General features: G+C 36.6%; 1 protein-coding gene across 18 annotated transcripts in view; it reads left to right on the top strand.

The window, feature by feature from the left end:
* The window catches only part of ZMYM2 (zinc finger MYM-type containing 2), an 87,737-nt gene that overhangs the window by 45,896 nt on the left and 16,785 nt on the right, over positions 1-25,056 (top strand). For 16 of the 18 annotated variants that reach the window (XM_030957299.1, XM_030957289.1, XM_030957280.1 and 13 more), the window contains 7 exons: positions 4,771-4,887; positions 5,471-5,621; positions 15,414-15,586; positions 21,638-21,803; positions 22,670-22,704; positions 24,446-24,575; positions 24,742-24,860. In XM_030957299.1, coding sequence (XP_030813159.1) covers positions 4,771-4,887; positions 5,471-5,621; positions 15,414-15,586; positions 21,638-21,803; positions 22,670-22,704; positions 24,446-24,575; positions 24,742-24,860 — 891 coding nt within the window. The remainder of the gene's footprint in view (positions 1-4,770; positions 4,888-5,470; positions 5,622-15,413; positions 15,587-21,637; positions 21,804-22,669; positions 22,705-24,445; positions 24,576-24,741; positions 24,861-25,056) is intronic. The other 2 variants (XM_030957307.1, XM_030957341.1) reach the window with 1 other exon arrangement.

Raw genomic sequence — 25,056 nt, 5'->3', positions numbered from 1 at the left:
GTCATGTAGCCATGTTCTTTGTTTCCATCATAACCAATTTGGTAGGTGTCTATCGGTGGAACTGATTAACAGAATACCTGTGTATTGTTAGTATGTAATGACAGACTGTAATACTTAGTGCAAACTCATCTAACATCTGTTTTATTGTATGTGATTTTACAATCAGTTGCATCCCCAAGAGCTCTCAGAACAAATACAGCCAGGGAATGACAAATTCCACCTGGGCCTTCTTGGGTTTGCACATAAGTCAACATTAAGCAACATTATTGAATAGAACTGCCAGATCATTTAATGCTGGCTGTGGGTTCGTGGTCTTCCTGAGTCCTTATGCTCATGCTTCTATTGCAGTCTCCGTGCTGCATGTAGATCTCCTGTCAGGGTTGTGGTGCAGTTTAATTGAAGCAGCCTTGCAGTCTGTGAGTTTTCAGTAAAGACCAAGAATGGGTAGGTTGTCACTTGCTTACAGTTTCCACCACTGGTGGATTTTAACTTTTCATAGCTTTTGTATAGTCACTGTGTAGAAAAACAAAATGTATTCACTATGAGGCTAGAGTTGAATGTATGAGAACAGCTTCTTTGTTCTGTTCATTTAGTATTTAGGTGGAAAGGATAGTATAGCACAATCTGAGCACTGAACTGTTAGTGTTCCCTTGAGGCTTCTCTTGTACCTAAGTGACACGTAAGGTATTGAACCTAAATTGAAAAAATGGTCTATTTTCTATGGTGCTCCGTATTTTTCAATGTTAATGGAGATAGCTCTTGTTTTAGTTTTCAGATATTCATCCTCTTTTCCTGCTTTGTCTGCTCTTCCTAGACTTTTTTCTTTAAGGGTTATCCTTCACAAAACAGAGTAATTGCTATCTCAGGCTTGTGTTTCTTCCCTTCTGCAAGTGTTTTAGTCCTTTTGATTTATAAATGGGTAAGTTTGTTTTACAGAACTGCAGGATTGATTATAATTGTGTCTTACAAATAGCCTTTTGTTTCTCGCTAGTTGTTCTTTTAATGGATTGAAATATTGGAAAGATTCAGCTGAGCTGCATGTTGTACGGTTTATGTCCATATCTACATTCTCCTTTGAGCAGCCTGTAAGAGCATTTGGTCTTGTAAGAAAGAGAGTAAAAGAGAGATAACAGCCTGCTTTATGTGTTTTTGTTTGGTAGTTGGTGGTAGAACAGTGGGACTGAATCTTGTCTTCCACACTCTGTCTTGGAGGATGTTAATGCAGAGTTAAAGACAGAACTGTTCCCAGGCGTATTGTTTTAAACCAATATTGATACTGGTACTTTTACTGGGTCAGTTGTAGATCTTGCTGTTAAGGGGAAAAGAAACTATTGATTATTTATTGTGAATGTGGAGGCAGTAACACAAGTGTTTTCCCAGAGTTAGCAGCTGTGTAAGTCTCTGACAGTACAAACTATCTGTGCACAAGTCTGCAAAATTTGTGCTCAAGCTTTAGTTAGTTTGGATTTTGCTTCCAATTTATGGATGTATCTGGAGAACTGTAGGACCAGTATGGGTAAGAATTACAAGTACAGTAGTTTTTAGCAGGTTACTCTCCCTGGTTATTCACTAATGCTGTTCTCTTTCACCATTGTGATGGTGCTGGAAGTGTTCTTGGCTATATATGTTGCATCTCTCTTGTAGACTTGTGTGCACACAGACAAATACTGTTCTAAATTTGATAATAATAAAAATACGCCTTCCATGCCCAGGATGGATGGTCTGTGTGTGCATAGAGTGCAAGGGAAAAAATTGTTTCCTTCCCTATTTTGTTTATTTCCATTGATTTTGCTTGTGGAACGGTCCTAGTGAATGACAGCATGTAGAAGATTTCTCCAAGTGCTTGTCTCATGTGCATTAAGAAAAACTTGATTCTTTCGAAGCTTTGGGCTTTTTTTCTCTGCTGGAAAAAACATCTAACCTCATTTTGGCTGCCTACTAGCTCTTCCACATGTACACTTACATACAGAAATGTTTCCACAATTTGATTTAATGTTGCTGTGAGCAAGGATAACCTTCTGTCATATAAGCTGCAGGGGCAGGGCAGAAGCTGTGCTGCTGTGGTGGCCTTCTCAGAAGGTCCTGGGCTGTGCCTGCCTAGTGTTCATCATTAAACTGGCATCTTAGAGCAGTTTGAGCTGGTTGCATTGAAGGCTGAAGAGGGCTTTACAATGTTTTTTTTCTGCTTTGCTTGCACTTACCATGCTCTTGTTATTCAGGACAGGCTCTCAAAAGAACAAACGTAGGTACATGACTTCAAAGATGTCTTTGATACAACACAGCATAGATAAAACCTTGTGTTCAGGGTGACTGGTGAAAGATTTTAATGAATTTATCATCTTTTTTTCTTTTATTATTCCTTGTGTATAATTATGCTCCCAAATAATTCCTGAAGGTACTTTAAGTACCCTGTAAGTTAGAAGTAAAGCAAGGTGAAAATACTACATGCATGTCATCTTGGCTCAAAATATAATCCAGAAGCAGTCTTTAATTGTAAGCAGAATAATTGAAACTTTAAAGAGGCATACAAAACAATGTTTTCAGTAACTTGACTTAAAAACCATCTTCTGCTTGGTTTAGAGCTTTCAGTAATGTGAATTCAGTTCTTTACAGATTTTTCTGGAAAGATATTTAATTAACCAGACGACCTCATGATAAAAAGAATTGATTTTGGGGTTTTTTTAAGAAGTAATAATGTTTAGTAACTTATATTTGTTTAATCTATAGTTATGTGTAAGTTTCCTTTAAAACAAATACTAATTTGAAATAGTCTCAGTCTTTGTTGTTCTCACTTCTCTAGCTTTTTGTTATTTTTTAATTATCAGCTCCCTAGACTTTGTGAGTCTGAGTTTCTACCCCAGTAAACAGTAATGGAAAGAAATAAAAGAAGGTAAATGTGGCACACCTCAGAAAACAACTGAAAACTGTGTTTTGACTTATAGCCCTTACAATAGGGTGTTTGAGTCCCATATTTAAAGGTGACAGATGTGAAAGATAAGGATTGCTTTTCATTTGATGACCATTTTGTATATTTCATCTTCATTCCTGGTCTGTCTTCAGTGTTTCTGTACAAGTTGTCACATCTGCTAGTCCTTTACATCTCCTTCATTCCTGAGCTGGAGATGCTGGGTATTCTTGAGTTCTTTTCATTTTCTATGAGAGCTTCTAGAGCTTCCATAAAGCACAGAGCAGCATGTGTCAAGCATGGTGTTTGCTCAGTGAGGACACCTGCAAATGCAGAAGTGCACAGGTTGGACCTTGCAGTTAAAAATGCCTTTGTGGCTCTCATGTTTTTGCAAGTCTTCAGCTATTTAGAGCAGCCAAAGTGAAGCAAATCTTGCTGAGCCACAGAAACATTTGCTGGATATAATGGGAGAAATATGAAAATATTGTGTGTAGGCATCAGAAAAAAGTTGTAGAAGTTTATATATATATAGTTGTTACAGGCTGATGGGCCATTGAGTAAAGGTGTCATCTTTCTGCTGCCTGGCCGGTGGGTCTCAGGTCCTGCCTGTGATTGGGAAATATGCATGGCTATTTAATGTCTGCAGACTCTTGACACAGAATTAATGCATCTGCATAAAATGATACTGTTTGTACTGCCTTCTAGCACTCAGCAGTACCCATATAGATCAGGGTTTATATCAGCAATAAGTCTCAACATAGTTTTAATTTATTTTTCAGTGTAGGTGAACCCTTACTGACATGAGAGTCTGAAGAAAAGTATCCTGTAACAGAAATGTTTTGAATTTTGACTGTTACACAGTGGAGAGGTAGTAACCAATCTATCTGAATAGAATTTGTCTTTAAAATTTGTTCTGTTGCAAATAGTGTGGGAAAGTTTGTTGAGAAGACAGATATAAGAAGGTTGTCCTGGATTCTTCAAGTGTCTGTGATTCCTGCTGATTCAGATCTTTGTCTTGAACATCACATCTATAATACACCAATAGTTCTTGCTTAATCAGAGAATTTGCAAAAACATTCTATTCTGTTGGCACATATAAGACATACTGAAAGATACAGGTACTGTATAATTGAGTTCTTTTATCTACTGATTGCTGCAGAAATGCACTAAAGAAATTTCTCAGTTACGGAATTAAGTTCTCGTACCTACACATGCAATCTTTAGTATTTTTCTCAGTTTTAAACCCCTGGATTGTTTTGGGGCTGGTTGTGTGAATAATTGCATCTTCCTGCCATGGGGTTGAGGCTACTTAGGACTGTTAGCTAGTTTTTTTTTAATCTGAGTAGATGTGAGGTTGCTCACTGAAAGCCTTTTACTTTATTAGTTGTATTTTCAAGTGGTATGCTTACCTAAGATGTTGCTAATCTGCCTTGGTGAGGTTTGGCTTTGAAAACATTTGTTTGTTGGTCTTTGTCTGTTACCAAAACAATACAAGCTGTGAAATGTTTTTATCTGAAAATATGTTTTGTGATTAACAAAAGCATTCCATTTGGGGATATTTTTTGTTTATTTTTACCAAAAATGTGTTAAACAAAAGGCATAAGAAAGGTAAGGTAAAAAAATATGACTTAAAGTAATTATGATGGCAGTAAGGGTAAAGATTCAAAATTGAAAAACCTGAGATGACAAGGGAAAAGGAATTAGGGTAAAGAACCAACCTGCTGTGCTTTTGCCAGAAATGTCCTTGAGTTTATTTATAAACTCCTGAATTCTCAAACTCAGTAAGCTTAATTGAAAAAAACCCCATGTTTTAAAAGTAACTTTGCTTTTTTAGTGATGTATGTATATATATTTATGTATTTCAGACTCTCAGTGTTCAGTCTTCAACAAATGGTCAGTTTGTCTCTCCCAGTGATATTCAGTTGAAATGTAATTATTGCAAAAGTTCTTTCTGTTCAAAGCCAGAAGTACTGGAATGGGAGGTAAGAGGGGGATGTTGGTGTTTTCTTGGAATGATAATGCGTTTAAAAGTTTAAACTTAGAACTTTATTACAGTTTTTCTAGCTATTTTGTAAAGTATTGAAGTTTCTTTTAAAAAGCTCAGTTAAAATCTGTCTGGTTCTGTAGAATATAATTTAATTTCAGTATGGATAAAAGCAGAAGTCTTTGTTCATAAATAGTATCTGTGTAATTTTAAAAAATGTATTTTTCTCAGATCAGCTGTAGGTCTGGAATCTGCTTTCATCTTCAGTTGTTGTAGATATTAAATACCATTATTACACTTCTTTATGAATGGAGAGAAGCATCTAAAGAGGATATGCCAAGATTGAGTGGCATATTTTCTGTTCAGTGTTTTCATGTGAAATTATGAGTATTTGTAGCACTGTGAGCTTAATTGGGATTTGTAAATTTTTAGCATTAGAAGTCATACTCTAATTTTGTGTTTGAACTTCAGTTTACTTTGTAAGTTGTCTTAATGGCAACTATTATTTCAAGGTGCACTAGTTAGAGCTTAAGATTTTATCCATTAACCTTATTCATGATGCTTTGCAACTTTGCATTTAGAACAAAGTGTATCAGTTCTGCAGCAGAGCATGTTCTGATGATTACAAGAAACTGCACTGCATAGTTACATACTGTGAATACTGTCAGGAAGAGAAAACGCTCCATGAAACAGTGAATTTCTCTGGTATCAAAAGACCCTTTTGCAGTGAAGGTATGTATGTATTTGGTTTTTTTCCTGAGGTATTGGTTGTTGTTCTACTGCAGTTTACTTACTTTGTTTATATGTTAAGATTCAAGGTTACAACTCATTCTGTTGTACTTGAGGCTAAACTAGGAGTCTCTTCATTACTATTATTGAAGTGACTGTACCTGGTATTGTTAGTGCAGGTACTTTTTAATTTATCTGAGCTGCCTTTAGAGCTTTTCACCACTTAGTCTAGGTTAAGGGTAACACTCTTCAGTGTGTGTGTATTTATAAATACATACACCTTTATGCACATTGCTTACGTACATATGCACAAAAAATTACACATTCTTTTTTTAAAATGTATGCAGTAGTGCATAATACAACATTAACTGCACTGATGAACACCAAGCTTTCTCTTTGATTAGCAGTTTCTAAATTAAGTATAACAGTGTAAGTTCTATGTTGGCTTAGAATGGGTACTTAAGCAATAACTTGAATGATGCCTGTTGCTGTATGTTGATTACTGTCACTACAATTTGCTTGACTAATTACTTGAATTTTCAAAAAGTAAACAAACTAAAAAGGAACTCCATGGGCCTAGGTCTCTTTTAAGTTGCATTAAAGCATGGTTTTAATAGAAATAGAAAAATAGATTTTCAACAAGGACCTATCCGTTCCACTTCTGGTGAGCTCTCCTTTGATACTGGTATTTAATCATGATCATCTTAGAAGTTTAACTACAAGTTTGGATGACCTATTATTGACAAATATGGTGAATATTTTTTCTTTAGTTATAACAACAACACTTCCAATGTAATTTGAAAAGACCTCTGTGGAAGATTCCTACTTGCAGGCAGATTAAATAGTAGATATGGGAGTTTACTTGTAGGAGGATCCTGTTAAGCTGGAGAGGGTTGGAATGCAGGGCTTAAGGCAGTCTTCCCTCCATGCCGTTCCCTTACAGCTCAGGACTCTGCAGTCTTCTGTTTCTGAAGAATGGAGTGTGTTGTTCTAGACCGGAAAGTGATAGCTGGAGAGTAAAAAACACATGAAGGCCCAGCCTTACAGTGTATCAATGTATTGCTCAGCAACCTCTAGCTAGAAATTGTTCCTGTGAATGAAACAATTCCACAGAATACATTCAAACAAGAGCAAGATACTTTTCTGGAGATAAAAATATGTGCTTCTATTACTGTGAATATTTATGACTCCCTCATTTTAAAGCTGGGGGGCTGTCACAATGAAATGAGTAGGATTCATAATGCCACCTATGCCATTACTACTTCTCTATGAGGATGCTTGAAGTAAGTGAGGACTTGTGTTTCCTATTGGAAAATTTGAGGAGGAAAAGATATAAAAATAGTCTCTCCTGTTTAAATAGAGATACTGAGTGGGGGAATCTGTTGCCAGGTGTATTAGTGTGGGTCTTGAGTTTGCAGGTGCTGGACTGCCAGCTGAAGGGTCAATACTATATTTATGAGGGTGAATGTGCAAAATGTTACCAAATAGACAAAGTTTATCAGCTTGCTGCTGAACCACTGAGTAATAGAGAGAGCATAGTCAAAAGCACCATTAAGTAGATCATAACTTGAATAAATACAGTGTATACCTGCCAGCTGTAGCTGAGGTCTACTTTGTGATGCATATGACAAAGAGCTTGTGTTCCTCTTGCAAATAAACCAATGACCACTTATTCTGAAGGAAAACCATCAGTTGTCATCAATGGCTACAGAAATAGCACAATCCAAGAATGAATAGTGCCTAGATCTGATGTGGGAAGGACAGGGCCAGGACTTTTGATGGACTTTTGGAGGTCAACAAATAGAAGTTCCATTTTCAGATGTGATAGATTTCCCCTCCCCTTTTCCAGGCACCTAAATATCACTGGTTTGTCCTTAATTTCAAGTATTTTTCCAGATATATGTCCAGCTGTTTGTAAGATAACAAAACCAGTACAAGTACCAAATGTTTTTTGGATGTGGAGGTCATCCCAGTTTTGATATTGCACATTGTTCAAGGAACTTCACCAACACAGATTAGTTTTTTGAGCATGCAGTTATTCTTCATCAGAAGACAATGTATCACAGTTCGAGAAGGAATAGCCAGAGGTACTCAGTCACAAAAGTTGCTGGCATTTTTGGAAAAAATTGAACCCTCAAGGGGAAATGTGGTGAATTTTCAGGGGAGTGTTTATAAAAGGCTCCTAGACAAAATCAGAAGTTAAACACATGTTGAAATTTCTGCAAGTGTGCTTACTTGTTCATTTTTTGCAAACTGATGGGAAAGCATATATAAGATCAACCACAAATATCCCTTGACTGCTTACAGCTGCCCAGCTGGAGCACTGAAGATGTTGTCATTGCTCCCATTCTTCATACCTGAAGGGTTTTTTCACACATGCATATTCATATATATATTTGCATACAAACCCTGGCACCCACATTAAAGTCTCTTGGATCAGTATTTCTGTGGGGTTTTATTCTAGCTCTGTTTCTTTATATGTTTCTCTTGAGACACTTCAAAACATGTGCAAAAGGTAGCTGAAACCTCCATTATAATAAGGTGTGATTAGAACTGATGTAGGTTTTGTGCTGAAGATGGGTATTAATTTCCTTCATGGAGTATAGGATGCTTTTTTCTGTTTTTGTCCAAAAATTGGATGCTATGTGGAGATTGAACAACCTCAACAGAGTAGATGAAAGAGTTTAATCTGTTCCACTGGTGCTGAGGCTGTCCTGGTGTTTTGCCACTAGAATGCTGCATTCCAAAATATCTATGTCTAAATTAAATAAGATATGTATTATGTATGCTAAAGTAAGAAGTAGCTTGTGGATTTTTATGTATGTAGTTACATGAGTGACAGTTGAGGATAGGCTGTACAAGTTTTTAATCCTGAGGAAATCTTCAAATTACTGGGTTTTGGATATTTTGGAAGTGGTTTTTTTTTTTGTTTGTTTTTGTAATACATATTCCTTCTGAGTCTGGGAGAACAAACCAGTCTTTGGCAATCCAGCAATGAAACTATTTTATGATGAGTATCACCATAATTTTATTTTATTTGTAGACTTATTTAATTCATCTTTCTAGTGGAACTAAGTGCTATGACTTAAACAACACAGGCTTAATAATTTTATAATGCAAATTTTAATAACACTGATACATATCTGGTTGTCTTCTTCTAGGAGGGAGAATGTCATTAGGCTGTTGGAGTAGCTCAGTTATCTCATGCTTGGGAATTCTTTTCAGATGGATAATACAGATAAAAGACAGCAACTAGCAACTGTACTATCATCCTGATAGCCTGCTAGTAAATATCTGGGAATTATGGTTTCTACAAATGAAACTCAATGCAGGCATTGAGTTTTCTCTGAAAACATCTCTGATGTTTCATCTAAGTAGAGATAACCTCTTAAAATACTGTAGAGTCGACAAGTGGAAAAATAAATTCAGGAAATTAAGTAGTTTTACCTTCTTCTAGGAAAGGTTCTGTTAAAGCATTGTAGATTTTAGAGTGGGATTTTCCCAACCAGTACTGCACAGTGGACTGTTTGTGAAAGTATACTATTAAATGATAAGCTGATTAATTTTTAGATTTATATGAAAATACTACAGATACTGAGATAGCCTAAACACAGATATGTTAAGTTTTGTAGAGGTGCTTACATTCCAGTGATTCATAATCAATTAGGCTACTACCTGATATTTATAGCAATTCTTGTTGTTATTAGAAACAGCAAAAAATTATGTAGAAGCTGATGTGTGATATGAGGTGTTGCTGAGACTTAGTTAGAGTTGCTGGGCTTCTGTGGTGGATGGGCTGAGGAAGAGTTGGTGCACTGTCCCTGCCATACTGAGCTGCTGTGTCCCCCTAGATAAAGGGAGTTGCCATCAACCCTTTAAGTATCTCTTCGTTCCTGATTTTTGGTCTCATTATTTTTTAAAGTGAGAGCTACAGAAACTGTTCACACACAGCTTTTTTAATAGTTTACATTAGCAACTATCTTTTTTAGAGGCACCGATACTTTTGAAAATAAAATGTACAGAATTTGGGCTCATGTACAGAAATTTTTGAAGACAGTATGAAATCACCCTTTTACACACCCTAGGATTTGTGCTTCACAGAGCTGGTATGTCCCTTTCAACAGCTCTTGATGGAGACCTGCCATGTTGAAGTAATTTGATCTTGCTACGTGCCTAGTTTGATTTTGCTCGTGACCACTTCTTCTGGCAGTGTTCCTCTTGAGATAAATTCTAACATTCATAATTCTAAATGTCAGTTTCCTTATGGCTTTCATTTAAAGCTTTATTTGGTGCTGAGTTGGGATATCCTGGCAAAAGGGGCAAGTGAAAAGCAGAACACATCTTAAATACTGCAAAATGCATGATCAGTAAAAATACTTGTTCACAATTGCAGGAGTCATGTTGTTACTGCAGGAGGATATTCCTTTCCTACAAACTGGGTTAGTAGAAAAGTGGAAGTGAATGTTGGAGGTATTTAGAGGTGCCTGGGCTATTCTGAGACACTCTGACGTCCTTAGTCTGCTACGGACAGAAGTTAGAATGAGACATTCCTGGCATCTCGTTGAGCCATGGCAGTGTTCTCCAGGGGACTCTGATGGCACAGAGGCCATGGTTGTGGCCATGACTGTTCAGGCCTTGTCATCTGATTAAGTAGTCTGGTTTTAAATCTTTGAGCCACAGATGACTGTTCCAAACAAATTTTGTTACTGTAAAAGCTAAAATAATATTTTTTACTTATAGAAATGAATTAAGGTAAAAGGGACAGCATATTCAATACTGACAAGTCCCTTAGGAGATATTTAACAGGCTCCCTTGCTACAGAAGCTCCAAGTGAAGGCTTTTGGTTATGCTGAAGGAAAGCAAAGTTCTGCACCTCCTAGATAAACACACATGGAAGTGCTGGACAATTGGTTCTTGTGGTATTCCACTTGTGGAGGAGTCTCAGTGTAGATGTAGTTTCCAGTTAGTGCTTCTTGGATGTATCTCTTCTGAAATTACTAGACAGTTTTAACTTGTTAACCTGGATTTTGATATTTCTTACAGTGTTCTTGTAGCTGAGAAATGGAAAGGTATAACTATGCTTTGGAAGAGACTGTTTATCTTCCATTCCCTTTCTAGAGGGAGAACATTGATAGCGTTCAAGTAATATAATTTAAAATTTCTGTACATGTACTGAGTCTTGAAATTTTTGTTTTTCTTTGTGGAGAGATAATTTGTAACATGGTAAAGAGAATCAAGTGAAATCCTGTGCATTGTTCGACAAGAGCGGTCCTTCCTAGATTTCCATTCTTCAGTGTTAATTCCACTGTTGTGTCTTTTTTTAAAGAGGTTTGATGGAGTTCTTAGAGCAAAGACAGCATTCAGTGGTGTAGATAAGGGGTGATGCAATTTAGTGTGCTGAGATTATGAGCACAAGGAGAAGAAAGCTTATAAAGATGCTTCTTACTAATGTGAAAGAATTATCAACCTGAAAAGATTTAAGAATAAGCAAAACATGAGTAACTGGATTGGAGTAGGAGGGAGGAGAATGAAAGGAGATAGTATCTAATATCAGGAAATACTAGGATAAACTGAAGTTGTATGAAGGTTGGATTAAATAATAATAAAAGGTTCCTGAGGTGAAGACAAGGAAGGAAGGGGGTATACACAACTTCTCATCTCACAGAAGAGGGTAGGGTCTACTTTAACTGTAATCCAAGCAGGACCCAGAATTTGGATACATTGCATCTGTTTTCCTAAAAATAATGTTTGTTATGAATCCAGAGACAGCAGGTGATAGCAGTATGGGTATGGAAGAGGTTTTGCATTCAAATCAGTACTGAGGGAGATGGAGCAGAAAAATCTGGATGGAACACTGTTCCAGAAATCTTCCCTCACATAGCTTGTGATGCTAAAGGCAGGTTGTTATTCTTCTCTAGAACAGGTAACAGTTGAAGTTATTACGAGATGAGAGAAAAGCAAGTTTTGAATATTACTTGAAGGACAAAGGTAGTTTAGTAAGGACAGGATTTCAGAGGTAAAAACCCAATTATTTTAGGATGGAACAAGTACTTTTTATAAAATATATTAGTCCCTGTGGTAAAAAGGGACTGGTGTTGAGGACTCAGGATTATTTCTGGTTCAGCATTCCTTTTTACACAGCTACTTGATGTAGAAATGTACTGAACTACCTGTAATTCAGGTAGGTGCTGCTGGTAGAGTAAGACCATGTTCTTAGTAGCTTACTTGCACTGAGTCTGCAGTCAGTCAAGTGAAGCAGGGTTTTCTGCTGTGGGCAACTGTGCAGGGCTGAACCTGGCAGAGATCTTGCATCTGCCAAGAGAAAGGAAGCTCTCTTAACCTGGAACTTCCCTGAGGTGAAGGTTTTGAGGAACTGCCTGGGTGCTGTCCTGTCACCACTCTTCTCTTGTATGTGTTCAGATCATTTCTTTTTCTACCATTTATATGGGGAAGCAAAATTCAGGGCTCTTAAGAGATAGGTTTTGTGTTGGGTTTTGCTTGGAAGCCAGAATTCTAATAGCTTAATTAAAGATAAGTTAAGTTAGCAAATACTCACCTACTTGGTTTTTGTTTGCTTCAGATTTTGAGTTGGAGATACTTCTGCAAATGGTCCTTAGCGATCTTTCTGAGACAGCTTGTGGGATGGTGTTAGAGCTTTAATAATGACTGTAATTAATGGCTGGTGTAGCTTGAGCCAGATGACCTGTGCTTATAATTTCTTTGAAAGTAAGAGCTGTTTTCTCTCCAAGGCACTTTAAAGCAGTAGAGGTTTTTATCTCATCACACTGTAACTTGTGGGTCTGGTGTTGTAGCAGAAATCTTGAGGAACTTAGGATTTTACTCAGATTTCTTTGTTCAAAATGTTGGGACTGTCAGCTGTCTGTTTTAGGCAGTGCTTATAGTCATGAACCTGAAGTCCCCAGGGGAGTTAGGCTGAACAACCCCTCAGGATTTTAGTGTTTATATTACAGAGGTCAAACATTCAGTGCTTTTTGCATTGCTCGTTCACAGTGTGCTGTAAATCAAAGCCAACTTCATGGTCACATCTATAAGGCCAGCATGGGTATTACTGCTATGTTGATTCAGAATTTCTCTTGTGCAAGAGAAGACCAAATTGTTGGAGCTTAGAATCTGTTTTGCCAAAGTCAAATACTTTTATCCATACAAACAGTCTTGCTCTTTCAGCCGAAACCGTAGCATTGTAATAAAAATGTATATACTGGACTGCAGACTACCAAGGACCTAAGAAAGGCATTTCAGTTTCTCTTTCTTTGAAGTCACAAGATCTTGAAGCTAAACCAGTATTTCCCTGGCCCCATAGATTAAGTTACCTATTATAAACACATAGAAGAGTTTCAGGCAAATCTGTAGAATTTTGCTCATGATGTTGCAAAAGAAAGACTTTGTAAAGATTCTACTTTAGCAAGTTTCAGGATTCTAAGAATCTACTGTCAACATCCAGAGTTTTATAAAAAAGGGTTTTTTATCTTCTGTAGAGACCTCCTTCAGCAAGAAGCCCTGCAGTCAGCAATCTATAAAAAAACCCCATGTTTTCCAGGCATTTAGGTCTTAAGGGCTGGAATGTTTGACTTTTTTCCTTACTTAATGTTCACTGATAATTTTCCGTGAGTCACAGAGATGTGGAAGATGTTTGACTTTAGAGTGGAACATTTCTTACCTGATAACTTTTTAAAATAAAATAGCCACATCATCTTTGACTTTACTTTCTGTAGTTCAGCAGCCAAGAAAGTGTTTATTTTTTCCATTCCTTTTTGAAAATTATTTAGCCAGATGGACATAGGTTGCCTGGTTGGTAGTAGAAGAGTGTTACTAAGTCTGTAGTTTTGAAAGTGTGATGCAGCATTGGGTGTCTCTTCTAAGAGACCACTGAAGAGGAGGATACATTGTGATGCTAAGATATCTCTGGAATTCTAAAGAGGTGGAAAGAATATGATGCTCCATGTAATAATGAGAGATACAGCCAGCAGGAAAAAATACTGGCAAGAAATTCTGCTTTTAATTGGTACTTTTAACTAATAGCTTACACACACTGCTATCTTTAGGATTGTTATTTCCTTCAAAGCAATATATTTAAAAGTCCAAATCATTTGCACTCTAAGGATGGTTTCTGGATATGGCACTTTCCATCTGTGCTAGTAATTTTTTTATTCTGTTGTTGAAGAACTTAAAAGAAAAAACCCAAAGAACAAACAAAAATAACAACCCAAACAAAACCACTTTAAACCAAATTACCTATAGTGTCTTATTTGTACAATATTCTATAAATGTCTTGTTTTGACATTACTAGCAAATTTAATTAGTTAGCAAAGCTTGTTTCATTACAAGTTTAAGTTCCTCAATAACCTTTTGTTTTTGGAAGATTCAGTTTGCTGCATCTTCCATTTGCATTCTTGTGCTTTTAGTGATCTAAAAATAGTATCTCAGTTTGACACGTATTAGTTCTGCCCTAATAGACAACAGCAGAAGTCACATAATTGAAATTACTGAATACATTATAGTATTTTAATATTCTGTATGGCAGAGGAAGTACAGCATGTATCTTACATACTGAGTTTCATAACTTACCACAAGTACAGAAGTCAGCATCTGTTAGATTATATGTACATCCTAGCAGAGTGGACACTTGGAAGACTTGAGTTCTCATCTTTGGTGGTGCTGTGATATTTGGCAGATCATAAAACCAGGTGCAGTTCCTTAGATTAAAGGTCTATGTAAATGTTATCTTGTCCCTCCAGTGTTTGATACAGAGAGTTACTTCATCTTCTCAGTCTGTTCTCTCCTGTAAAATTAGAACAATTACAGAGGTATACAGTATATTATTTAGGCATCAGCTGAATAGGTGCTGGATTTGAGGTCATTTAAATACAATATATTCTAAAAATAGCCTGTATAATAGCTACGGTATTTGTCTTTTAATGCATTTAATATGGTAGAATGTTTTTCTAATTTGCTTGAGGGAGGATCAGATTATGGAAGACTATAGCTGTCGTTATTGCAACCTTTAAAGTATGACTGCATAGTAAATGGAAAAAAAACCAAAAAACCCACCAAAAAAACCCCAGCAAAAGCCAAACCAACACAAAACAACCAACCAAAACCAAAATAACCAGCATCTCCACCCGACCCCAATGTGGAAAAAAAAATTAAAATATTAATTGTATATAAACTCTTCTCAGATTTCATGTGTAATTTCCTGTCATTGCATAACTCTCACTACTGACCATTGCTTGCTTACTGTTACATATTTTAAGAAATCCCTCAGTTCTGAGGTCATCTTGTACATATTAGTGTTCTTAAATATTAATGAGGTTTTTTAAGTGGTTTGTTGTATTAATATAAATAAAGGTAGTAATAAAATGTTAGTTGATCCATGAAGATAGGTATTTCTTTAGTAGATAGCATTGTCTGGATCTCTAGCATTTTGAGGATGTGTAACTAAGCAATGTAACTCCAAGTCAATACTTTTGCATGGGTCTATATTAAAAGAAAATGATGTATTTTTTTTCCTGACTTTTTATTCAGGAATTTGATAGAAAAAAATCAGCATAGGGTTTTGAAAAAGATGCAGGCATCACAGGAAACCATAGAGTTGTGTAGAAAAGGTATTTGGGTAAAAAATGTCTTGAAATATAGTCTTACTGTGCAACCTGAATTTGTCTGAAGCCCCAGTTGTTAGCTGTCGTTGAATTCATTTAATTTTCAATATTTAGCTCTTAACTGTGATATCTCTCTGTAAAAGTTACTTTGTTCCTAATGTTTAAAATCTGTTTCCAGGCTGCAAGCTGCTATATAAACAAGACTTTGCAAGACGGTTAGGACTGAGATGTGTTACTTGTAATTACTGCTCACAGCTGTGCAAAAAGGGAGCAACTAAGGAGCTTGATGGTGTAGTGAGAGATTTCTGCAGTGAAGAGTGCTGTAAAAAATTTCAGGACTGGTACTACAAGGCAAGTAACTCAGAATTTTTGACGAGAGCTCCACAATTAAAAAAACCAAAAATGCACATGTGAGGATATCTCAAGGACTGTGCAGCAAATATGGCTTACTTCAGCAAAGCATTTGCTATAGAATAAGCAAATGTATTAATTTCATAATTTCATTTTTTGTAGATCTTAGAGCAGCATTTCTATAATCTGATTTTATTGATTCGTTTGGCAAGGAAGTCTTGAGTTACAGAAAACCAAAAAATTAGTATGTGTATTGTTACTTTACAATTCCAATTTTTTCTCTGTTAATACCACATTTTTCTTGTCAAAACTTCTTTAATGTGTATTCAGAATGTTGAAAACGCTGTTAGTAGCAGCTGGATACCTTGAGTTCACTGATATTAGCAGAGTTTTTCTTGTTCCTGTTTTTGCCTCCTTTTTTGCCTTTTCCCTTCTCCCACAGTTTGAACTGCAGAGGCTTTGATTGTTCAGTATTTCGCAGTGGAAAGGATGCCAAAGGAAAAAGCAAGACCAAATGGATTTCTAATAACAGTTTAAATCAAACAGATAGCATCTATTTCTAAGTCTCTGGAAGCTTAACTGCCTTGTGAAGCACCAGCAAAGACTTCACAATAAGAGTTTTTTTGTTTACATTTTTTGAAAGGAAAATATGAAATTGGACTGGGTTTAACCTGCGATTAGTGCCATGGATAAAATATTTGATCTCTGGTGTGAACGTCCTGGAAGGCTACACTGATAATTTCAAAACAAGACCTACATTGTGGATGCAATTGCTAAAAAGACAGTACAAAATTCATCACCGTACCAAAACTCTGCACACAGCCTGGAAGGCAGTAACAAACTTGAAATGTTAGAGGGCTAGATACAAGTCCTGTAATTCAAGATGATCTACCTACCATAAAAGAACTGAATATGAAGATACATCTGATATTTTGGAATGTCTGGTTCCAGAAATGTTACAGCCACACACTGTAAATTCTTTATTTTGAGTAATGTATGTAGGGTCTTGTTAGACATTCCTAAAAGAAAACTTCTGAAGACAACAATGTGTTTCTTTTGTCTCACATGAAAATAGGGTGACAGAGCTTGGCTGCCAAGTTCTTAACTAAAATATTAACTTCATACAGTCATATTTAATCTATCTGTATGCCTTAAAACATGGGGTGTGAGATTAAATTTATCCCTCTGAAAAAAGTGCCTTCTGGTAGAGAACTTAAATCTCTGGTGTGCTTTAGAAATCTTTTGATGATTCAGCAAAGAATATAGTCTGGAGGTGTGCATACCAACCCTCTTAATGTACCTAAGCTTCTGTGGAAGCTTGTGCTGTGATTCAGCTTTGAGAACCACTTGAAAACTTGGGCTTCATATTATCCTGATTCATGGGATAAGGTAATAACTGGCCCATGAAGTCTGCATAAATGCTGTTGGTACTGTGTCACAGCAAAGTTAGATCTGATGTCATAAAAAGGCAATTTAAACAGATTTGCTGGTAACTTTTGATACTTGATAATGTTGATGTGTTAGATACTTTTAGTTTTTGAATGTTACAATTGCTAGTGTAACTAGGATTCCAATGAAGAATTGTTAATTGTAATTTTTTTCAAGTACTTCTTAAAGCCTTAATGCAATTGAATTTTGGTTAAAAAAGCTTGAGATTTATTACATGGGAAGGACATATAATAGGTTTTGGGAAATTGTGTCTTTTGCTAAAATTCTCTTTTTTATTTCTTTACATTCTTGCTGATAACTTCTCCCACTTTACAGAAGTCACTCCAGATACCTTAGATCTGGTAGTGCATTGTTAACTCAGTATTCTTACGTAGCCAAAATAGACAATGATCAAAACATGGGAAGACAGAATAGATGAGGACCATTCTCTGAATTTGTACTTTAGCTGTTTTGTCTGTTAGCTTCTTAAAAGAGTAGTTACATATGTATGAGCTTTGTCTCATTTATGCAATGTCCAGTGTTATTTTGGCGTTTCAATGAATGTATACATGAAGAGAAATAAGTAGCAATAACTCAGTAATGTTTTAACACCATCATTGTGTTCATTAAACAAGTGTTTGTCTCCATCTTCTTTGTCTACTTTTTTTATGGACACATCTTTCTCATGTAGTATTATCTGGAAAACATTGTAACCTTTTAAAATAATCAAGTATTGTGGGAGCACTTCCATGAATGCCAAAATTCTCTTCTCAGAAAGCCCAAAGAAGTTAGCAATAGTAGAAGCACAACAACTTTTCTAGAAGTATTAAAAGTTCATTAGACTAACCTAGATAATAGTCCTTTAAACCTAATATGGGGCAGTGAAATATAAAAGAATAGTTTTAGTCCTGATCATTTGTTGGACAAAAGCTGCAGTTGGTGCCAAGTTCTGAGGAAATTTCTACTCTTTGGGTTCCATGCACCTCTGAGACAAAAGGCAAAATTGTGGGTGTCTTGAGGTTAGCTCCCTAAGTTTTTAGAGCTCCTCCTGTAAACTTGCATGCAATGGTTTGGATACTAATCCAGAAAATGCCTGGGAAATGTCAGTAGAAATCTTTAGGTAGCCTGATGTTTGATGACAGTTTCAATCATTTGATGTTATATTAGAACATTGAAATTACCTTGAAAAAGAGTATACAGTTCTGAGAACAGCACAGAAATCTGTTTCTTTAAACACACACTGAGAAACATTGGTGACAGTAGTGCAGCTGAAGTACTGTCTGGTTCTCCACTGGAGCCTCACAGGTCATGCGAGGCCACAGTGGAGAATTGATTAGACTCAGCATGTGCAGTGATGGCTCAGTATTCAATGGGGGTCAGGTGTCTGCAGCAAAGAGGAAGTAGGAGGTGGGGAACTACTGAGGCAAAGAAAAGTCACTGTGGCTGGTGAGCTCAGCAGAGATTTTCAGCAGTGGTAAAATTTGACAGTGGAGCCAGCATTAATCAAAATGGTAAAGACAGCAAGACAGCCTTGTGGAATTTCTGTTGTCAGAATTCAGCCATTCTCTAGTTAGACATCTCAACCTCCAGTAAGTACTCTTCCCGAATAGCTGATCTTCTTTTATACTCACTCACTCTCAGGGAACAGCTTTTGCTTCCTATTTACTGCAATTGAAGCTGGAATAGACAGCTAAGATTAGATGAAGTTAATAGCAGTCCACACCATTGGAGAACCTTAGGAACAGGTGATGGAGGGATTAAAAATGTAAATAAAAGCCCCACATATGCAAATTTTATTCTTTAACCCAAATTTGGGGCAAACATTAGTGATTTATACTAATCACCATGCCCATTTGAACATGTTGAAGTAATGGGAAAAGAAATGTACCAAAAAGCAGTTAGGAGTAGCAAAGGACTTGTGCGGTGCAAGCACAGCGAGCAGAGATGGGCTTTTTAGAACACAGAGATAAGCAGACTTGAGGCAGGTATTTTGGAGATTCAGTTAGTATTTAGTGCCACTATCCCAGGTGAAAACAAATAAAAAGGGGAAGGAAGGAAATATCATAAATTGTCACAAAAATCTTTAATTCATTTTCACTTTCAATAAATTTGATGATCAGGGAAGTGGGTGAGCAGACAACAGGAAACTTCAGTGCATGGAACAGTGTATAACATTGACTGTAAACAGAATTATGGAAGCAGTAGAATTCAAGAGTAGTAAATGTAGAGATGAGAAGTGAAACATCACTATAAAAGAATCCCAGGTTTCCTGAGGAATAGTAATTTCCATGCAGAAGCAAACCAGGGGTTTTTTTTACCTAAATAATTTAGTAGAAGCCCAGGAGAGACAATAATATACTTTTTCAAAATGAAAAAGGAAACCGGGGGAGGGAGAGAACAGTTGCAGGAATGAGAAAGTCACAGAATAGTTGGGTTGGAAGGGACCTTTATGAGGCTTAGTAGTCCCAACACATCTGCAATGAGCAGGGACTTCTTCAATGAGATCAGGTTGCTTGGGGTCCCATCCCACCTGACCTTAAAAGTTTACCTATCTATAACCTCTCTGGGTAACATGTTCCAGTATTTCACCCTCATTCTGAAAAACTACTTTCTTCTATCTAGTCTTAGTTGACCTTTTTTTCTGTCTAATCTTAAGCTGACCCTCCAATTTTAAGCCATTTCTCCCTATCCTATCACGACAGGCCCTGCTGTAGGAAGGCTGTAGTTGCTGGATTTGACAAGATTTGACCCTTTTTTCTTTCTTTGAAGGAGAGAAAAATGAGCAGAAAGTGGTGCTTTGATAGTCAAGCAGCGTGCAGCAGGTCAGAATAGATGGGCTTTTCTGTACATGAGTCAGCTGTCATTCTTAATCAGTGTTAGGTGGGTTTGAGATTTAAATTTAGAGTGAATTATACCTTTTTTTTTCCTACTGGTATTTCAGTCTTTTGGTGGCTTTGGAAGTTGCGTCTGCCTTAAAGGTGTGAATTCACAGCTTTCCTGAACTGGTTAAATCTACAGTATTTTGGCAATATTCTATCTACTTCTACATTTTATCTTTTTCCTCATTCCCTTCTAAGAATAAAGCTTACTTGCTCTTTTGTCCTGCTGAGGTGATCTGCAGAAGGAAATGTGTATCAGCATCAGTGAAAAGTCCAAGTGACAAAATAAAAAAAAAATTGAGGGAGGATGGGGATGATGCAGTGCTGTAAGGCCTCTGACCTTGTGTGCCCTACAGGTGCATAAGCACTGCTGCTGCTACCTGCACAGAGAAGTACCTGCTCTTCCAGGGCCACCTGATGCTTAGCGTGAGGTGATCTTGAAGCTGCAGCTTCAGTTGCTCCCAATTTAAGCTGGTTATACTGTTAGAAAAGAGCCTCTCTATGTATCATCTTTAAATACTTGAAAATTTCAACTGAGAGCCCAATTTCTTACACTGCTAGGGGATGATATTACACTGTTCAAATACAGAGAAGAAACAAAACATTTAATTATTTTTAAAATTGGAACTAATTGGCCTGTTCATACTTTTTTGGAGTCACAAAAACTACAGTTGGACTTCGTTTTGTTTTGTTTCGTTTTGTTTTTTTAAGCCATCAGAGCCTCGTGCATAACTGCAATGTTGTGTATGGTTTTATGTATTAATGTTTTATGTTGCATATATAATAACTTCCCTCTTCCTCTCCTGGCTCTATTATTAGGTTGACTTGCTTTGGATTCCTGAGCATCTTTAAAGTTTTTACTTTTTTAAGGTCTGCTTTAGGATAGAGGTTGCAAACAATACTGAGGCAAGCTGTAGTGCAAACAATTATTTGCTTACTGGAAGATGTGAAATTGAGGCTGCCACTGTTCAGAGAGTAATTTACAGTGTGGCAGGTGAAATGCAGTAGAATCTATTCTGGAGAAAAACATTGGCTTAGTGATGCCTCATTAAATTAACATGCAGGTTCATGAAAGATATATTACTTAAATGTTTGAGTTTCCAAGTTACATGCTAACTAAATTTTGGGGGAGCCCTCTTTTTTTGAGAGAAATTCTCGTTTGTAAATCATAGAGAAACTTGGATGAACCAAAGAACTGGAATTTAAAATTGTTGCCAAACTACTAAAATAATGGAAATATAAAGAACATTTATGCTGATTTGATACCTAGAGAAGTTATTCTTTTGGTGACTTTTTAAAAATTCTGATACTTTTTTAAAACAAACAAAAAAAAGCCTACCAGATCTTGGAAGTAGAAAAAATGGCTTGTGTTTGTCCTCAGTTCAATAGAGTCATTAAGGAGCCTAACAGTTTCTGCTCTTGTTTTGCAGAATGCTTCAATGAAATTAATTAAAATTTGATGCACAAAATTCATTTTTGATGACTCTTTAGAAGTGAGCAATTTTTTTTTCTTTTTACGTAGTGACAAATCTGACAAATTACTAAAGCAAAGCAGATTTATTCTGGGTGCTAACCCCCAGTAAACAGTTGAAAAGGAAGGGAGCTTAACTGTTGTTCATGAGTGAGACTTAACTGTATAGTGGTACTGAATCCTCAGTACTCTTAAAAACGTAGCCTTTTAAAATGTAGCAATAATTTTTCCCCAAGGCCTATTTAAAAATGTGAAATCTTCCTTTGCATTAAGGCTGTACGGTGTGACTGTTGTAAGTCGCAAGGAGCCCTGAAAGAGAAGGTGCAGTGGCGCGGCGAGATGAAGCATTTCTGCGATCAGCACTGCCTGCTCCGCTTCTACTGCCAGCAGAACGAGCCCAATCTGGCCACCCAGAAGGGACCTGAGAACCTGCACTATGGTAGGTGCTGCTTCAGGGCTACACAAGTGCCAAGCCAGAAGCTTCCTTTCAATGAAAAATTGAAAGCTGCATGAATTATTTATTTGTCGTAATAAATTGCGTTAGGTGTTATCTTTTTCTGTGTTATCATCAGAGCTGTTGTCAGCTGTTATCATTGAGCTGTTCTGGGTTAAGTGTAATTTTAGTGCTGTATCATCATAGGAAGAGAAAATGTTTTCCTCTTTTGTTGTGCTCCAGTTTGTCATTATTTGGTCTGTGGAAACATTTCTCAAAACGCCTTTTGGTCACAGAGAGCAGATGCACTAGGAATGAAAAAAAAAGAAATTAATTAAATGGAATGAAAGGAAAATAAGTGAAATGGAAATGAAAATACAATGAAAGTATCTAGATGGGAGGAATACATTGCTTTTTTTTCCTTTCTGTTGGCAGTAGCTACTGTGTAAATTTGCTCATGGGCACTGAATACATGTTTGTGTGGTTTAAATGGGAAGTCAGGCAAAGTTCAAATAAACCAGCTTTTAAATTAATGCAATTATACCAGCTCAGCTACTTTGTATAGCCATTTTCATACTTGAATGTTTTGGTGTTTACTTTTCTGAAAGAGGCTGTATTCACATCTGACTAGAGCATTGATTTATCATTTGCCTTTGTGTAAGGCTCAATACTGGAGTGTTGAGAGAGATCAGTAGGGAGATGTTCATGAGGGATAAGTCTTGTGTGCAGTTCTCACCTGCAGTATGGTACTAATCAGTTCTATTGATTTAATGTTATATTGGTGATAGGTGTTATCTTGAACTGCTTACTGAAATTTGCTTTGATTTTGAAAAAGGAAAAAAAATTCTAAAAATGTTTCCTTGTACTTTCAGATCAGGGCTGTCAAACTCCCCGGACAAAAATGACAGTAAGTTCATATATTAAACACACTCTCATATCTAACTCTGTCTCTCTGAGTCTGTCTCTCTTTCTCTCTTTATATGTATATATATACACAAAACATAATTAGATGTACTTAAAATGTGCAATCCCAGTGAATTAGAGGGATGCTATTAAAAACCAAAAATCAGTGTCTTTAAATGATCCTAAGCTAAATTTATGAAGCTTTTTAGTCACTTTCACATCTGTAGGTGAACTAAAAATTTCAAATATTCATACTTTCTTTTCAATGTCTTCTGGGAAACTAAATCATCAACCATGTGTTTTACATCTATAGTGCATATAAATGTTGCTTAAAAGTTGATCAACACACTGTGTGTCTTATTCATGTGTTTAGACTAACTAGTGTATTTATTCAGTATAGAAAAGGAAGAGAATTTCACTGTCCAATTGGAATATTAAGGTGGTAGCTCAGCTTTAAAAAGCTGAAAATAAATCTTCGGTTCTTAAATTTTATCCTTCCCAAGAGAAGAATTCTCCCGGTGCTCAAGGTCTGATTGATTTTGTTACAGACTAGGGAAACAGAGCCTTTTGCAGGATCACTGTCTGGAAGGGTAGGGATCATCAGTGGAGCAGCAGCCTTCAGCATTCTGAGTTTCGGTTTTTCTCAGCTTGTCAAAAATATCACTATTAATATTATTTTCTGTTAGCTTAGTGGTTTTGTTTGAAACTTAGTTTTGATTTGTTTGTTGCATGGAAGGTCTGAGAGAATTGCCTTTTAAATGCAAATAGACATTAAAGGTAAATCTTAGATTTAAATGAAAAAGTGGAAGTTTTTGATGACAATATAAATACATTTATGAGAAACAGAAAATTGCTTAGGTAACTAGAGACATCAGACAAGCTAAGCTGTCATGTTAAAAACTTTTAGTATTTTATGTTTAATGATGTTAATTCAGTCATGTAAAGATCATGTCAAAGCTATGTGTGATACAGTATTTTTAAAATATATTTTAGGGAGTGTACGCCTGGTGGAGCATATTGCTGTTCTAGGGATTGGGCTTTCTTTCCCTATCTAAATGGACATATGGGGCTAGTCTTCTTATATATGACCAAATAAAACTGAGAGTTTGTTTCTCAAATCAGGTTCTAAAAGAGGTATTAGGGTACAAAAACCATGTCTGGAACAAGGGGGTTTTTTACCTCTTGACCATAAGGATGCAGTTTGAACATTCTGGGATGTTCCCAGGTTATTTATTGTCACTGTTGCAGAGCCAGCAGGGGGAGCTCGAAGCTCGTACTTTAGGTAATAAAAAGTGTTTAGAGAATTTTCATTCAGAAATAGTCATCTTTGGACTGTGGCCTAATTCAAGAAGATCTTGAGCCTAAAGTTTGTTCATGCTGCTCATAATGAACTCTTTTTACAGCTAAAATTATTTTTTATGTTATAAAATTGCTTAAATGGCACTTTCACTTAAAGAAGCTCGTTTAAAAAAGTGTTTAGGGTACCTTCAATTAAAAAAAAAAAGGGAAACGAGCCAGAAGTGCTAGCCCTCCTCTCATGATCCTGGGGCAATGGTAGCTCAGTACTAGGAATGTAGAATAGCTTGCAATTTTAGAATAGTAGTTGGTGCTGCTTTGTTGTGTTTCTGTGAGCTTCCTCTTCGGTATCTCATTTATGGAAAGTATCAGCTGATAAATTAAGTCAAGAACTTTTTGTTGGAATCTGTGTGGTGCAACAGCACCTTCTCTTATTTGCTTGTCTGCAGGGCTCAGCTCCACCACCTTCTCCAACACCTAACAGAGAAATGAAGAACAAGGCAGTTCTTTGCAAGCCTTTGACAATGACAAAAGCCACGTACTGTAAACCTCATATGCAGGCAAAATCTTGTCAGACAGGTAACTCCTGAACTGTGCTAGAACCAATTTCCTCATTGCAGCTTTTTCTTAACTATTACTGTCTTTTAACATATTCCAAATATTCTGATTTTTTTTCCTCACTAAATTGCAGGTGTAAAATATATTTAAATACCTGCAGTATTTGCCTTTTTCCTTTTTCTCTTAGTAGAAGATGAGTGGAAGAAAGAGTATGTCCCCGTGCCTATTCCTGTACCAGTCTACGTTCCGGTGCCTATGAACATGTACAGTCAAAATGTTCCTATTCCTACCACGGTTCCTGTTCCTGTAAGTGAGACTTCAGCTTCATTTTAAATTTGGCATCCTTCGCATGCATGTATGGGACCACCTTGTGCTGCTGGTTGTTCTCCTCCTGGTCCATCTAGAGGATTGCAGGGTGCTGCAGGGCTATTTATTGAAAAAGCGTAGGATTCCCTGATTGTTCTTTAGGACCTGCCTGCCTGCTTCCATGGTGAACATCTTG

The sequence above is a fragment of the Camarhynchus parvulus genome, chromosome 1 (genome assembly GCF_901933205.1).
Source record: "Camarhynchus parvulus chromosome 1, STF_HiC, whole genome shotgun sequence".
Lineage (NCBI taxonomy): Eukaryota > Metazoa > Chordata > Aves > Passeriformes > Thraupidae > Camarhynchus > Camarhynchus parvulus.
This window is presented reverse-complemented; position numbering and strand designations above follow the sequence as displayed.